Source organism: Anopheles ziemanni, chromosome 2, assembly GCF_943734765.1.
Source record: "Anopheles ziemanni chromosome 2, idAnoZiCoDA_A2_x.2, whole genome shotgun sequence".
In the NCBI taxonomy this organism is placed as follows: domain Eukaryota; kingdom Metazoa; phylum Arthropoda; class Insecta; order Diptera; family Culicidae; genus Anopheles; species Anopheles ziemanni.
This window is the reverse complement of record NC_080705.1, coordinates 39,413,108-39,428,703: the sequence shown is the minus strand read 5'-3', so window position 1 is coordinate 39,428,703 and position 15,596 is coordinate 39,413,108. Positions and strand designations below refer to the sequence as shown.

Sequence of the window (15,596 nt, the reverse complement as noted above, 5' to 3'; positions counted from 1 at the left end):
TAATAATGCCCATAGTTTTTTTTTCTTTTCTAAGTCTTAGCTGAAGCGAACATCTGATGGACTGTTTAAATATTTTGAGTTTTCTCTTTTTTAAACTGTTTGTGACTCACTTTGGCGCATAAATAGACGTTGCTGCTGTTTAAAAGACATATCGATGTTTTTACAAAGAATAGTGCCCAGAAAACAATGATGTTTCTAAAAGTGAAACGTCACCCTGCGCTTAAATATTGTCGTCTTGACAGTGATTGTTTGCCTTTGCAAGCGAGTCAATTAAATTTCGCAATTGTTCGAGGTGATTTAGACGAAAATACTTTCCTCAATTACCGCCAACACTCCAGACACGCTTAGAGCGACCCGGGCGACACTAATCATCATTCCCAACCCGTCCGCATTCTTAGCCCCTGCACCGGAGTTGCAGTTGCAGCGTCACACAATGTCGACTGCGCAGTCAGTGCACTACCACACCCCTAGTCGATGGAACGAAAACAGCCCTGCGCCATCCCGATCGCTCGATCGTACTCGATCGCGCCCAGCCGCCCTTCAGCGGCTCAAAGCGCGAGCGAACGAGATGGCGACTTTCGAGCGAAAGAAACGTCACGCGGGTGAGTTTCCATTAATTTTCCTTCATTCTCCACGCGAGTACAGTGCGGAGTGTTTGTGGTGTGGAAGGCCCCTGCAGGAGGAGGTGGTGAGGTCTGGTGCGATGCAACGTGCCCATCGCGTGGATGCATGTGTGGTGGTGGTGGTGGTGGCGGTAGTGCGCGGTTCACACTGCGGTCCGTATATATATGAACGGCGCGCGCTGGAGTGGGCTCTCCAGATGAGTAAACGAACGTACAGCTCTGTCTCCGCCATTCAGTACCAGTGTGTCGATTGAACGAAACAGGTCGTGTTCGTCACCGTCGCCGTCCCGTGCGTTGCGTTTTTAGCGTATCTTTCTTTCCCTCCAACGCGGGGTTTTCCGCCACGGTTCCGTCTATTGGTCCATCGTCAAGTCTGTTGACACGCGGCTGCGGTTCGTTTGTTGCCATTCGTTCAGTCGAACAACGCTCGATCCCTCGAACGGTCGTGGTTATCACCAGCTGCAGGTATAGGTGCTGGGCACGGACAGAAAGTTGCAATATTTGTTGCAAATCGTCGCTGGAGGCGCCTCGGGCTCGAAGGTTTTGTTTACGCGTCCCCCCTCTTCGTCAGGCGAGGAGAGAGAAAACCACCACAGAAACAAGGTGGTGGAGCCCAACTTCACCGTCTCGAGTGAAATTACCGATACGCACGATCGGTTACGCATACCTCATACGGTTGGAGCGTGTGTGTCCCGTTGATAAGTGACTAGGAGTGCGCGCCTGTGGTGGTCGTTGTGCCAAACGATCGAACAGTGGGCGAGTGAGTGAGCGAGGTGCCGTGGTAAACAAAGAGTGACCGAGAGCGAGCGAGAGTCGTGATTAGAGCGCGCGCTATCATCCAGCAGCAGCAGCAGCAACCGTCAGGAGGCTGCTTTCGTCGTCGGAGATTGTTGATCTTGCTGGCAGTTGAAATCTCGGTGCGCTCGCGAGAAGGTGTCTTTCCGATCTACCAGCAACAAGGCAGCTAGTAAACCAAAAACCGCTTATCACAATGTCCGTCTCTTGGGGCTACACACAGCAAAACGGTAAGTTAACGCCGGCAATCCCGTGTCGATCATCCGAGTCGATGTTATTTTATCTCGCCCTTGCTACTTGAGCCTAACACACTTGTACCGTGCTACCGATTGGCAAAATCGATCTCCATTGATTGATCTCGCAAAAACCACCCCAAATGGCGCGTGGTAGACGGCACTTATCAATCGTGACATACCAGGTACTTCACTTCGGAGGGTCATTAAATCAATCACGCACCTGTTATCAGTGACTTTGTGAGTTGCGTTCACCTTCAATGTAAAAGCAAAAAAAGAAAAACAGCATGTTGTTTTGTGCCCCGGAAAGCCTACATTGATGGGGTCGCGATAAACGACAACTTCGTGCGGATGGGTTTTTTGGGCGGTGTTTTTGTGTGTACGTCTTGGCTTGTGTTTCTCGAAGCTTCCAATGCCAAACTGTGCGATGAGTCTGTTCAATTGAAAATGGTGGGAAAAAAAGGTACGATCAACACAACCCGAAAGCCATATCCGATTTGCTCGTTTTCTTACAAAAACAAATAAGGTAATTCAACAAACACGTGACGCAATGCCGTTCAGTTTGAATATAGCCCACGTCTTTTAAAGTTTGCCAAACCGTGTGGGAAGTGAAGATCGACAGTTTTGTGTATTTGGTAGTTACAAAAAGCTTTCTCTGGTTATTCGCCATAACCGTTTGTTTTCAGGAAAAAAATCTCATCTTTTAAATTTTTACCGAAGTTTGCATTGTAAATTAATTTTTTAAACACATTTCAATCATTTGAGGGAGCGGCGATTTTTTTTATCTTCCGTTTCCTTTATTTGATCCGTAAAAGGCAAATTATACTTTTAAAAAGAGGAAAAGCATTTAGCAATTCATTACCGGTTCAGTAGAATTGCTCTAAGTCGTAATGTTCTATATTAGTATCAATACTGTAATAGTAAACAATTAGAAAAATAAACCATTAAAAGAGTACATTTTTTGAGGTTTCAAATCATGCTTAAAACCCAAAACTAGTATCCGTTGTATGGAATAATTTCACATTGCCTTTACTACGTAATCCAAATTATTCTATCAACTAATTAAAGAATATATAAAACAGAAAGCTATCATGTGATCAAATGCTTGAAAAGTGATCACGTGTGGCAACAGAAACGAGCATTAATTAGCAAAAAGGAAGTTTTATATAATTTCACTGACTCATGATACTATCAAAATTTAATTTTTAAATTTATGGTAGCTCGTGAACAAGAATTTATTACAGTTTGTAACGATAACAAGAAGTCAAAACTATGATCATAATAAGTCGAGACGGGTTCAAAAAGGTTAAAGTGAAACCTTTATGTCAAACGTTTATGCGCACGCGGAATATGCCCATTAAAATTTCAAGGTAGCTCATTGGCTTCTATCAAAATGTAAGATACGAGTTAATCTACAAAGTAACCGTAAAAATATAGGCCAACTCGTCCAAACTGTGCGAACACATGGTTCAAATATTCGAAAAGTGAAGTGATTGCAAAATCACACGGCAATAAAGTTGATAACCCTCGTGCGCTGCAGATGGCATTAAATGGCTCGGACAGTCGGGCAACTCCGGCATCGGCAAAGTAATAAGAACGGTTCAAATTGGTTGCGATAATACCGAACTTGCGAGAGTTTTCAACAAACCACTTAAAACGTGTGCCCGCATCCTAACCTCGGCCGGTTACTGATTGCCACAATTGACCGGGACAAGGGAGGAGGCACGTGATCGCACCCGACGCGACGAGGTACGACTTCTGGTTCTGGGTGTGCAAATCAACACCCCGCGGGGGCCATGTGAAGCCGGAGGCTGAATTTGGAGTTGCGAAAACGCAACGCAGATCCAGTGGCTCGACATTTAACGAACGCTGATAGCAGCACGTTTCGAATTGCGTTTCGTTTCGCAGATCGATGCTGTTTGATTCCGATGATTAGTGTGGCAATTGTTTGCCGGAACCTGCTAGAAGGGCGTCAGTGAAATCGTAATGGTTATTTTCCCAACCATAGGGAAGGCAAAACCGCACACCGGGAAGCACTAATGGGTTTTTCGACATTGTAGTCTCGTTACGTAAAGTATGCAAATTAGGTGTCCGGGCGATAGGAAAATTCTTTCCACGAACGTGAGAACTTTTGCGATCGTGCCGTATTCGTTGAGTACTTTCGGAAAGGTGGTAGTTTTCGTGAACGTGATTATGATTAATAGTGGAAGGGTTATGATTCTAACGAAAAGGGTGTTTCGAACGAAAATTCTAAGTTTGTTTCTCGAAGAAACAATCGCCTTGATCTGTTCTTCAAATATTTTGGTTTTATTTTTTATTGAAATTGCGGCCCCTGCTCATTTATTATTTTCGTTTTTGCCGTTCCAAAGACCTTCAGTCGAGATAAACTTTTTACTAAAGGCGGATGTTGTCCGCTGCTCGTTTGAGAAGATAAATCTTCAGATTTTATTTCGCAGCGATCGATGCAAATTTTTGTATCTCGTTACCTTCAATGCCTTCGTCGAATGCGCAAGAACGTCGCTGTGTTGCTTTGTTTACTTTACTGTCTGCAAGCTCCGAGCATATCGAACAAAGTCAATCAATCGGTGCGCGTGTTGCAAACTTTCTAATTGCTGCAATTAGAGCCGCCAAGTGAATGTCTTGTCGGGGGCTCCCTTGAGCGGGCGTTGGGTTTTAGGCTTCAGAAGCTAGGTAATCTCAGCGCGAAAAACAAAAACCCATCCGTCGCGATCGTGCAGGTGTGTTGGTGTCGATGAATCGATGTCGCCCGCGGAACCGGCCTGCCGTAAGAAAAGAAAACAAAAAACCACAACATAAACAGAAAAGATCGAACTCAAATCGGAGTCACCGGCCAGGATCTGGAAAGCCCACGGCCAGCTCCCGTTGGTCGGGAAGGCGGAAGTGTGTGGAGTGTGCGGTAAACCGGTTCGCGTAAATTCCGCTCCGCCGACGACCGCGGTGTGTGCAGGCTACAGGCTCCATTTCTTCCCTCGGAGCGCCGTGTCGAACACGGCTGGAACCGGTTTCTTCGTCTTCGACGCGCTCAGTCACGTGATAAGGAATTTGCGAGAAGCAGAGATTGGGGCGCGAGGGGATTTTTCTACACGACGGGAAAAGCTCATGCTCCGAGGAAGCACACTTTGCAGCACGTGCACTCCGTACCGCCCTCCGTTACCACCGCAACAGCAAGTGCCCGCGCGATCGAGGGTTCGTTACGGCATTTGGCTTTTGAAAGATCGCACACGAACTTCGCAGACTGTGTGCTTGTGTGTGTATGTGTGCAGCACCTGGTTGGACGGAACAACCGGATGTGTGTTGGGTGAGCGGAGGATTGAAACCGGAATAGGCCACTGACTGGTAGTCAAGGTTTGCAGGGCATTGAGTCGAGCTGCAGGGATTTGTGAGGCGAGTCACAGCTGTGACATTTGCAAACGGTTAGTTTTTCCCTTCCCCTGATGCAATAGAACCACTTTGCGCTGTTATTTACAAAGGTGAGGCACCGGAGCAGATCCATTTTGAAATGCAAGGCAATTTGTCTCACTGGTCTTCATTATTAGTAACAATAGTTCTCGTTAACTGTGTAATGGGTGTTTTGATAAAAATCCCACGATAATTTCATAGAAATAATTTAGCAAATTAGAATATTTTTTTATGTTTTTAAAAATTTAAATATTTCTTCTTCTTCTTGGCGTAACGACCTTGTTGGTCATGCCTGTCCGAAAAGGGCTTACGAGACTTTTTAAAATATTTCTGTGTGTTACGCGACCAGTTTTAGGAATATGCGCTATTTTCTTTATTCTTCTTTTAATCTTTACTTTTATTTTTTTAAAGTATGTGTATCTTTTCAAAGAGTTTAGATTAATAGACGTTTAGATAATTTTATTTTAAAATATGGTTTTCTATAAGTTGGTTTCGCTTTTTTATGTGATTTTTTTTTAAGTCGAGTTTATGTTGTCACAGCTGACCAAGCACCATGTACATGTGCGTACCCTTTATTTCTTTACTACAAAATTGGTCATCCCCTGTAATCATTCTTTTGACATTACAACCATTTGATCATAACAAATTGCTCAGCACACACATCAAGCGCAACAACTGATGACAGTCCGATGACGCATTCATACTGCTGTGTGCGCACTGATTCGTGTAAAAAACAGGGGGAAAATCAGTGCCCAGCTCCAGCAAAATTATAGTGTACTTATCTGCGTACGATGAGTGTGATAAACGGAAATTACAACGCACATGTGCCCTGGCAGCCTTGACAACGGTTAGAAGTGAGAAGTGAGTCTCGTGAAACAACCAAAACATGTTTGCGAGATAGCCATTACTCATCACAGCTGATCGTAGGTTCTCTGGCGTCGGGTGTTTGTTGTGTGGCGGGAGTCCAAAGGGGGCGGCACGTGATAAGAATTTTAACAAGATCCAAAAAACACACGCGAGGGTTCACGCGAGGAAAGTTAAAGTCCCCGGAGATTTGCACGATACGACAAGTGCTTATCGTTTTCGCGATTCGCGTTTCAAGTGGTAGATTCAAAGTTTTATTGCAATCTGTTTGCAAATTGATAAGAAACGAATTAGTCAATCTCAGGGGCTAAAATCTTGCGATGCTGCATTGATTTGCTTATACAATAAGAACCATGTTTGATCTATAAATAGGTCGTAGTAAAACAATAAATAAAAGATAGGTATTCTGTGAAAGATATTTAAAACCTTTTCTTTTTATGTTTAAATTCTTCACTTTCGGTTTTGCGAAGTACTCCAAACATGCAATTAAAAAATCGCCATGCTTGAATTTTGAAATATTGGTATGAATGATCCATTCTCTTTTCAATATTTTTTCAACTTTTGAATGCCATTGAGATTTCGTTTATTTTAATTGAAGAAATATATCAACATATCAGTTCAAAAAATACCAAAATGGTTCAGCTCGGGGGTTGGAAACAGCATTGATTTTTTCTGTCTTCCTCTGAACGACGACGGACGTCGTGGACGTATCTTTTTTGCAACGTCCGCCCTGCCAAGCACAACAAGTGGCTCATTTGCGTACGGCCTATTAGAATTTCAACTGGAAGATGATTGACGTCAGTATCGCTGGCTCATCGAGACGGTTGTTTTTCTACCTTGATCGACCGTCCGTCCGGTGTGTGGCGAGATTGATCGTCCCGCAGAGTGACCGCCCGTCAAAACAATCCGAACGGATCTTCGATATTTCACCGACCACGTGTCAATCGCGATGATGAAACGATCACAAAGCTTAAATTTTGTAGGAATGAAAATATTTATGGAGAGAAATAATCTTACCAGAGTCGACTGAGATGGCGAATAGGGTCATGACTAGCTCCTTGCTCCATTTAAAGTCTTTTGTAGGACGTTAACTATGTTGTAAAAAGTGTAATTATCTCGTGCCTATATGGCGTATACGTGGGCCGCTTATCACACTTTATAGCGCCAATCATCTGGTGCTGGAGACTTCCGGAAAATTCCTCCTCAAGCGCCAGAACGTTGCCAAGTGGCTCTCTCGGGCGATAAAGAGTATGACGTCGAGTGATGTAATGCAGCCCTGCCCCAGTGCAGTTTGAAGCATAAAAGAGGCAAAACTAACATACAGCTTCCGGCAGTCATAAGAGGCATTAGAGGCGAGTTCCTCTTCGTTAAGTCGGTCGGCACAATCGGTCACGACCGCATTTGGATGCACCGGGTCCTATCCCTGCTTCCCCGGATGCATCGTGACTGGTGGCAGCTAATCGTTCCTCTTCGTTTGACACGATTTTGAAGAGGCCTCACTCTTTTTTGCTGCATCTCGGAAGTGTTGCCGTCCATGCCCATCCTCATTTCCGAGAACGTTAGCCTGGATCGTGCTGAAGTGTTGCTCGTAATTAATTGCGATTTATTTCCCGCAATAGGTCAATCATTTCATTTAAGTTGCATTTAAAGGGAACTGTTTTATATCTTACATCTTGTCCGTTACCGTAAATTAACACATAGTCCAGCCATCAGTAAGGTACAGCGTGTCCTATATATTTCCTGACCAATTAAAATACCAATTATTTCTTAGCAATTGGTCAATTATTTTCATTTTAAGGTAATTTTATATAGATCAATTACAGCATATGTTTTACACAAACTGAACTAGGCCAAAGTTGGCACATTTTGCTCATTTATTATTCTTGTTCATTGATAGCTACTCAAAACAATCCCTTTTTGATTATAATATGAAATAATCCATCTGGAGAACTGAAAAATTGATTTTGGCTAAAAAGTATGTTGCATTCGTTGGTTATCATTTCGTCAATGCTTCGTCCTGTTTGAGCACGTATCCTTGTTTTCTAAGTTTTACTTCACATAAGAGGTCATTATACTTTTAAAACAACTGATTATTTTTCGGTTCGCTCCTTGTTGGTTCTAATAACATGTTCAGGGTTAACTGAACGTCAAATCAGCAAATACAAGCCAGTGATGACCATTGTATTTTCTATGGCCGAAACGAAAACCAGAAAATAACACTAAGAAAATTCCTCTTTCTTAAATTGTATTTTTCTCTCATCCCGAAACATGTATCTTTTATTACAGAACAGAAAATTCAACTACTTGTGTAAGCACAATGGAATATTTGAAAATTATGTAGAAAATGTATGAACATAAAATGTATCCACTCCGTCTTGATGAAAATTGTGTATGAAAATATATTGGACATGGTGTAGACCGGCCTAAAATATCGTATTCTTATTCCACCCCAGTTTATCTTGCTTGATGGAATTTTGCTATCGTTTGTTTTTCCGTTGTTATAATTATTACTCGATCAACGGTGTTTATTATCTTCATTGGACCATTTAGTAGATTGACTCTAGTTCATTAGATCGATTGGAACCAAATGAAAACAAAATTAATTACATTAATTTTGAATGAGCTCCGTATGAATGTCCCTCTTGGGACTTGTAACACATGCCCATGGTTTGTCACAACAAACAGACATGAACACTTGTCATTATTATTACCACACTGTTTTTTTAGTCAAGCGTACGGAGAACGTTGTCCGCTAGCGATAAGGATGATTTATGAAACAATTTCGTTGTGTCAATTGAATAACATCTTATTCATGGTCGAATTCCCATTGCGCGTCATTCATTAACAACACTGTTTTCTTTTGCAGGTCCCCAGAAATGGCCGGAAATGTTCCCGCAGGCTCGTGGCCAGCGCCAGTCGCCGGTCGATATCACGACCTCGAAAACGCAGAACTCGGGCGACCTGCAGGAGAACCCGCTCAAGTGGACCTACGTTCCGGAGAACACGCGCAGCCTGGTCAACCCGGGCTACTGCTGGCGGGTGGACGTCAACGGCAAGGGCTCGCTGCTCACCGGAGGACCGCTGCAGAAGGAGGAGTTCATCCTTGAGCAGTTCCACTGCCACTGGGGTTGCTCGGATTCGCGCGGCTCGGAGCACACGGTGGACGGCGAGTCGTTCGCCGGCGAGCTACATCTCGTCCACTGGAACCAGAGCAAGTACAAGAGCTTCGCCGAGGCCGCCGGTCACCCGGACGGGTTGGCCGTGTTGGGCGTCTTTTTGAAGGTGAGGCGGACCGCAAGCGTGCAATGTAATGTGCGGGTAATGAACGTTGACAGTATGGCGGACGGTGATGCGATTCTAATGGCGAGGATAAATGTTGCCATGCGGTTAGGTATATCGAAAAGAAACTATTTATACTGAGCAGTTGCACAACCTTCACTGGAAGGTTGGCTCACCCGCGCTACCACCTATTGGCCACTCAGCGGTCTAATCCAATTACGCCCTACGCAAACGCCAAGCTGTTGGTTACACCTGACATTAGCACGCGTCATCCGCTTCGATCGATTTTCTTCCCCTTCTTGCCTACGGCTTGGGGCACAATTTGGCTTCTGGAAGATGCCTGCCCTGTCCGTCCACCACATCATAGACGCATCCGATTATGGAACCAATTATCAATTCTCGAGCCGACAGACCCTAATGCAAGGTGAAGGCGGTCAACTATTTAAATACGGCATACTGGACGAGACAGCGCCGACATGGCGGATCCAATTTAATCATTACCCTCGATAACATTTAAACCAGTTGCCCGAGAAGACCTCAGTTACGGACGCCCTTCACGCTTATTTGCGTTGCGTGTCGAAGGCAACAAGTGAAACTTTGCAATCGGGATATTATCTCGCCTCGTTGGGGTTTGCTGCAATTGAGATGACTTGAGAACAGTTCTCAACTCCGAATACAGATCAACTATGATGGAACTTTTGATTTGTTTTTCATTTCGCTTTATGGCGATGCATCGAGAACAGGATTGCGTTTGACTTGAAATTAAGATTCATTGTCCGCGTTGCGACATGTTGCCGGGGCCATCAAAAGCTGATGGAGGGCTGATTTTGTTTTATATAAGTAAATTGAAACAGTAAATTACGTCTGCCGTCCAAGTTAATTGTATTCTTACCAAAGACAATCAACAGACAGGTCGGGTCAAAGCTGTTTTTTGCTCCGCCATTGTTATGACAGTTGGTTAAAAAAGTGTTTACAAAAATTTCCAGCATACTTGTGGGAGATCTCCGCAAAAATCTTCGCGAAATAGGTATTTGGTCATTCTAGATCACAGTATCCATGGTTTTGCGGATAGAAACTGCTCTTCTGTGTGAAATCATGGGATATGGATCCTTTTGCTCGCCGTGATTGCCGAAATTAAGTGTGTGGGTCTGCCTTATACGGAGCCTTCCTCCAGAACATATTTCGAACGCCTCAACTCTTTGTTCTGTTGATAATACATACCAAATTTGCAGTTTTACCCCACTTTCTTCGCTGTTTCTGAGTTGTAAACAAAATTTTAACCAACTGTCAAAAATTTTCCCACGGTTTTCGGGTCGTTACATGGTATGCTGCGACCTGTCTATTAATTGTCTTTGATTCTTACCTAGTTTCACAACCACTTCTAGATGAACCACTTTTCAGCTATAAAATTCAATGCAGTATTTCTTCGATGAAAGAGAATTGTATAATTAATTTATTGAAAGAGCGATAACCTCTGTAGTACCAATTTAATTTACATCGCTGTCGAACATATGGTTAGTTAATTTTAACCTGTTAATTTTCATTATTTTTAAAAAACTTTGTTGGATCTTATCAATTGAATTAAAAGGTGAAGATACTTTAGCTTTATACAGTTATCTATTCTTATAGATCGTCGCTTCGCTAATTGCTTATTTGTGATTTATTATAATCAAATAAGTTTCAATTGCTGGTCTATTAAGCTTTAGAACAATGGAATCTAATTCTATTAGAATGCATTGCGTGCATCATAAAAATCTTAAAAGGAGTCCAATAACACACCGGATATTCCAATGCATCGCAGAGTGCATTGAAATAGTTTAGCCCTACGCAAACAAGTTGCATCGAAGTGCGCGGAACGAATAATGTATTATTTTTTGCATTCTCAGGTCGGCAAGCCTCATCCAGAGCTGGACATCATCGCTCGTCTGCTTCCGTTCATCACCCACAAGGGCGATCGCGTAAGTACCTATCCTGATAGAATCTCAATTTCTCACTGTTCAGTCCGGGATGCATCGCTTCCGGTTTGATGAAGAGGTGGAATAAAATAATCATATTCTACTAATGGTGAACTTACGTGACACAATTCTAGCAAAAATAATCCGACTAATACCGGCCTCGTACGTTCCAGAGGTTCGTTTGCGGGAACGACGGGTGCGAAGGCCATAGTGAATTCTTTTAGTTGAATTGCACCGGCTCGTTTGTCAACAGTTTTGTCATGGCAGGCGTTGGGGTGGCAATAACTCAATAGACAACCCACTCTCTGGGGTTATTCCTCGTTACTCCGGGTTGTCGTAGTTCAATCAAGCTAAAAACTTACCATCCACCGGTACACTCAGGAGCACTATGATGCATCCTACTTTCAGCAACATGGAGGTTCACGTGCGATAAGCAACGACAAGCGTGTTGAGTAAACAATCGCTAGTTGAGTTGAGTTGAATTTTCCATTTCTTTTACCTCCACTCGTCCGTCTTTTCCTCCCGGGCGTGAGCAGATTCGTAAAGGCAAGGACAACACGATATGATCCGCTGGCCGCGCGATCCGCCGTCCGATTACGATGAGGTGGTGCACCTCTAGATGGCCGGCCGGCGATAGATGGGTCAAGTGGTATGGGGGCCGATTGCGTGGACCCGCCGTCTGCCGGCGTCACAAGTACCACCGACGGAACAATCGTGCTATTTACCGGCCTCATCCGTGTTTGCACAAGTGTTGATCAACAATCTCGCTGCAAAGTGGTGAGGTTAAATTGTGCTGTTAATCGGGGGAAAAGTACTTCTGCCCGGCGGAATCCAGTTAGGGCTCACGAGCGAAGGACCGGCATGTTTTCGCACACGTGTGGTTACTTGAATTAAGAGAAAGTTAATTTCAATCACTCGCAGGCTGTCGAAGCCCACCTATTACATTAATTCATCACAATTAAAGAGTTTTAAAATATGCCTCACGAATATGCCGGCGAAAAATCTGTCGAGTTTAACTTGGCTTTACAAGACATATACATATTTCAATTTCAAAAAAATTATTTGTATTCTGATAAAGATGATTGATTGAATATTTAATTGAATATTACATACAGTTGGATACAAAATAAAATCAAACAGGTCAATGATCACAGTTTGAACAGAAAATCGAATTGAAATATGAAATTTTCACTACAATTTGTTTTTCTTTTGGAAAAGATGAACTTTGTTTGTGCATGGTCCGTTCTTTTTAGACAAAAATGAACGATTTGGACAAAATTTTCCAAAATCAACTGATATATCGATTGCAAGGTTAGTGTTTCATAATGTCGCAACTCTTGCTATGAAGAAACTTAAAATGAGAAGAAACAACATATTTCTGCACAAAAATAATCTAAAAAAATATTATATAGTTATTGTTTCCGTTAACGTAAACTGTTAATGACTGTTGAAGGACAAATAAATTTACGCAAATGGGAAAAAATGCCTTATGCCTCATCGCATTATTTCGTAAATCCTTAATGCAGTTATCCCAATTATCCAACTGTTTACAAATTGTCTCATGCTAATGGCCCGCGGTGCCGACGTCAACGGTACTTGAGATTGGTATTTGATTTGTAGTTAATTTTTATTGTTAAGTGGTTGTGACCTTACTCTCGTTGAGTGGATGAAACACATATTGTTCCTTATTGGTGTTCTGTTTTTGCGTTTTATTTCGTACGTTCCCAACACTTATCAATCATTCTATTGTGTTTTCGCTTGTAGCACCCAATTCATTGCCGGTGTTACTCCGCCGACATTGACACTAACAACCGTTTCGATTCAAAAGCACGGCCGCTTTATCCATCTTTTCCATCTAGGGCCGTGGCGGATTGTTCTGCCTCTCCAACGCCCCCCTTCTGATGTTGTAGCCTTGGTACGGGGAGAAACGAGAGTGTGTGTTTGTGAATGTTTGTGCGATCAAAGGCCCACAATGAGGATTTATGTGCTGCAAAAAAAACTGCGAAACGGAAAAGTGCACCGTACACTGCACCCGGGCGCTTTCGGATGAATTCATTCTTCCAACTCGCATTTGCTCACCGACGCGCCGGATCGGATGATGACTGTCCATGAACTCGCGATCCGGTTCGAATCGGATGAAGAGATCCAGCGTCAACGAGTCTGTCGTGTGTTGTGATGCTGCGACGGAACCTGGGTTGGCTCTAGACGGACGAAGCTTGATTCGTTTGTTGATTCTTATTTGCCTGTCTTTAATAATGGCTCCGCTCGGGCATGAGTTTGAATGAGTTCAATTGGTCGCTCGTGAAGAATCAATGGCTAATGAACAATTAAACACGTCGTAGGAGACCGGTTATACTAATGATTTCATTTTATTAACGTTTTGTTGTTGATTCGATGTGACTGTCATATGTCTTATTACACTGATTTTAAAAATAATAAATTGTACTGGAGGAGATGCATTCATTTTGCTGTTCTCGATAGTTTTCACATTAAAACTTAAATAAAAATTGAGTTCTTTACTTCAGGCATTCTGTTTTTTAATAGCTTGATTGGTATCTGTTTTATTTTGTGGCATTTACAGTTTATTTCAAGAATCATGGAATACTTTAATATTAAATCAGAATGTGTAGTAAACAAACAGTTACATTTCAGTCAAGTGACTTTTATTAGTGATTAATTTCTTTTTCCCACTTATCCGACATATTGATTAATCAATTTAATTTACTTTCGTACGTAGGTAACACTCAACAAACCACTTGATCCAGCTCGCCTCTTGCCGGAGGGTAAGGCTTACTGGACCTACCTGGGATCACTGACGACGCCGCCGTGCTCCGAGTCCGTCACCTGGATTCTGTTCAAGGAGCCGATCGAGGTGTCCCACGAGCAGCTGGAGCTGTTCCGCGAGATGCGTTGCTACGATGCGGCCGAGGAGTGTCCCTGCGATGCAACCATCAATAAGCAGTTCGAGTACGGCAAGGTCATCAACAACTACCGTCCACCGCTGGAGCTCGGCAACCGGCAGCTCCGTGAGGTCAACAGCTACTAGGCCCCCAGCGTCGGCCATGTGTTTGGTCCCTGCCTGGAGTTTGGTTTTTTTAATTCGCATGGTACAGTTTAATATGTCTCGAACGGGTCGATCTGTGACCGACCCAGTAGTGCCAATGGCAACGACGCACCGGTCGAGGTTCGCGCGCTCGTATGGTAATCGTGTTTTAAATTAGATTCATTTGCTCAGCGCGCACGACGGTGTGGGCATATACGAATGGCGTCGCCACAGGAAATCCTCAATTCAAACTACTACGTTTTGTTTCTTTTGCGCCATGAAAGTGAGCTGGAAATATGTCACAGGAACCGGTAGACAATAGGGTGACCGAGCAGATGGAATGGAAAGGAAACCACGACACAGACACGTGTGCATGTGCAAACGACAGATAAGGGACAATTGAAAGCAATACTTGTTAAATGTTTACTATTTTGTGAGAAAGACGTAGAATGAAGAGGATTTATATTCAGCATAATATATTAAATCGTTAGCAAACCCCATGAGGAAACCCATGTATTCAAGAGCAGAGTGTCCGGACAGTGAAGTGGAAACGTTTGGACATCAAACCGATAACAAATGTTTGGACATTACACACTGGCAAGCATTGAATTGTTGATTAATATTTAAAGGCGATGAAGGGTAGATATGCTATGGTTGCCTTTATCTACGGAAAGGCTTTTAGTATCGGAAAGAAGTGTCTTAATTAATAGTGAGTATAAAATAACCGTTTGAAAGGTAAAACACGACGACAATATCCCTAATAAGAAAGTCATCCAGTTAACATACGAAAACAAACCTTCAAGTTGCACCTTCAGGTCCGGCATGTAAATGAGCCTCTTGCTGGCGGATTTTATCAGGGTTGAATTATTACACGACAGAGTAGAATTGTTATTTGCGATCGCGAGATAGTCGCAACTGGTAACTAATGCTAGCATGTGCATTAGGAAGTAGCATTGTTTGAAGTAGATGGGAATGCATGGTAATAAAATTATAGATGCAACAGCGAAGTTGAAGAGTATTGAATATTATTTGTTTGCATCCGAACTGTAAAGCCAAAATAATTTGGAAACTGCAGACCAGGTTCCTATTTCAATTTTTAAAAATTTTCATTATATTTTGCATAATATGTTCAGGTCAAATTATCTACCACGGCACATTACTGAACAACTTTTCGGTCTTTAGTGTATGTACATTAATAAATTTTGAATTTATTAATACTACCAACATTTTCCTGCAAGCAAGATAAAATTATTTTTTTGAATTTGTAATTGAACATGCTATACACTATGCGGTTTATTTTTCTATCGATATTTTGAAATGCCTTTTTATGTCTTGTTGCAAAATTTTCTATCTAGTTAAAGGATTTTTTTTTATTGATTTTCAA

At 42.7% G+C, this 15,596-nt stretch overlaps 1 protein-coding gene across 1 annotated transcript; it reads left to right on the top strand.

Moving 5' to 3' along the window:
• Positions 1-1,614: 1,614 nt before the first annotated feature.
• Positions 1,615-15,194, top strand: LOC131286081 (carbonic anhydrase 2). The gene is made up of 4 exons (XM_058314949.1): positions 1,615-1,648; positions 8,802-9,217; positions 11,101-11,172; positions 13,907-15,194. Exons 1-4 carry the CDS (start codon positions 1,615-1,617, stop codon positions 14,213-14,215), a joined length of 831 nt encoding a protein of 276 aa, XP_058170932.1. The 3' UTR covers positions 14,216-15,194.
• Positions 15,195-15,596: the final 402 nt, after the last annotated feature.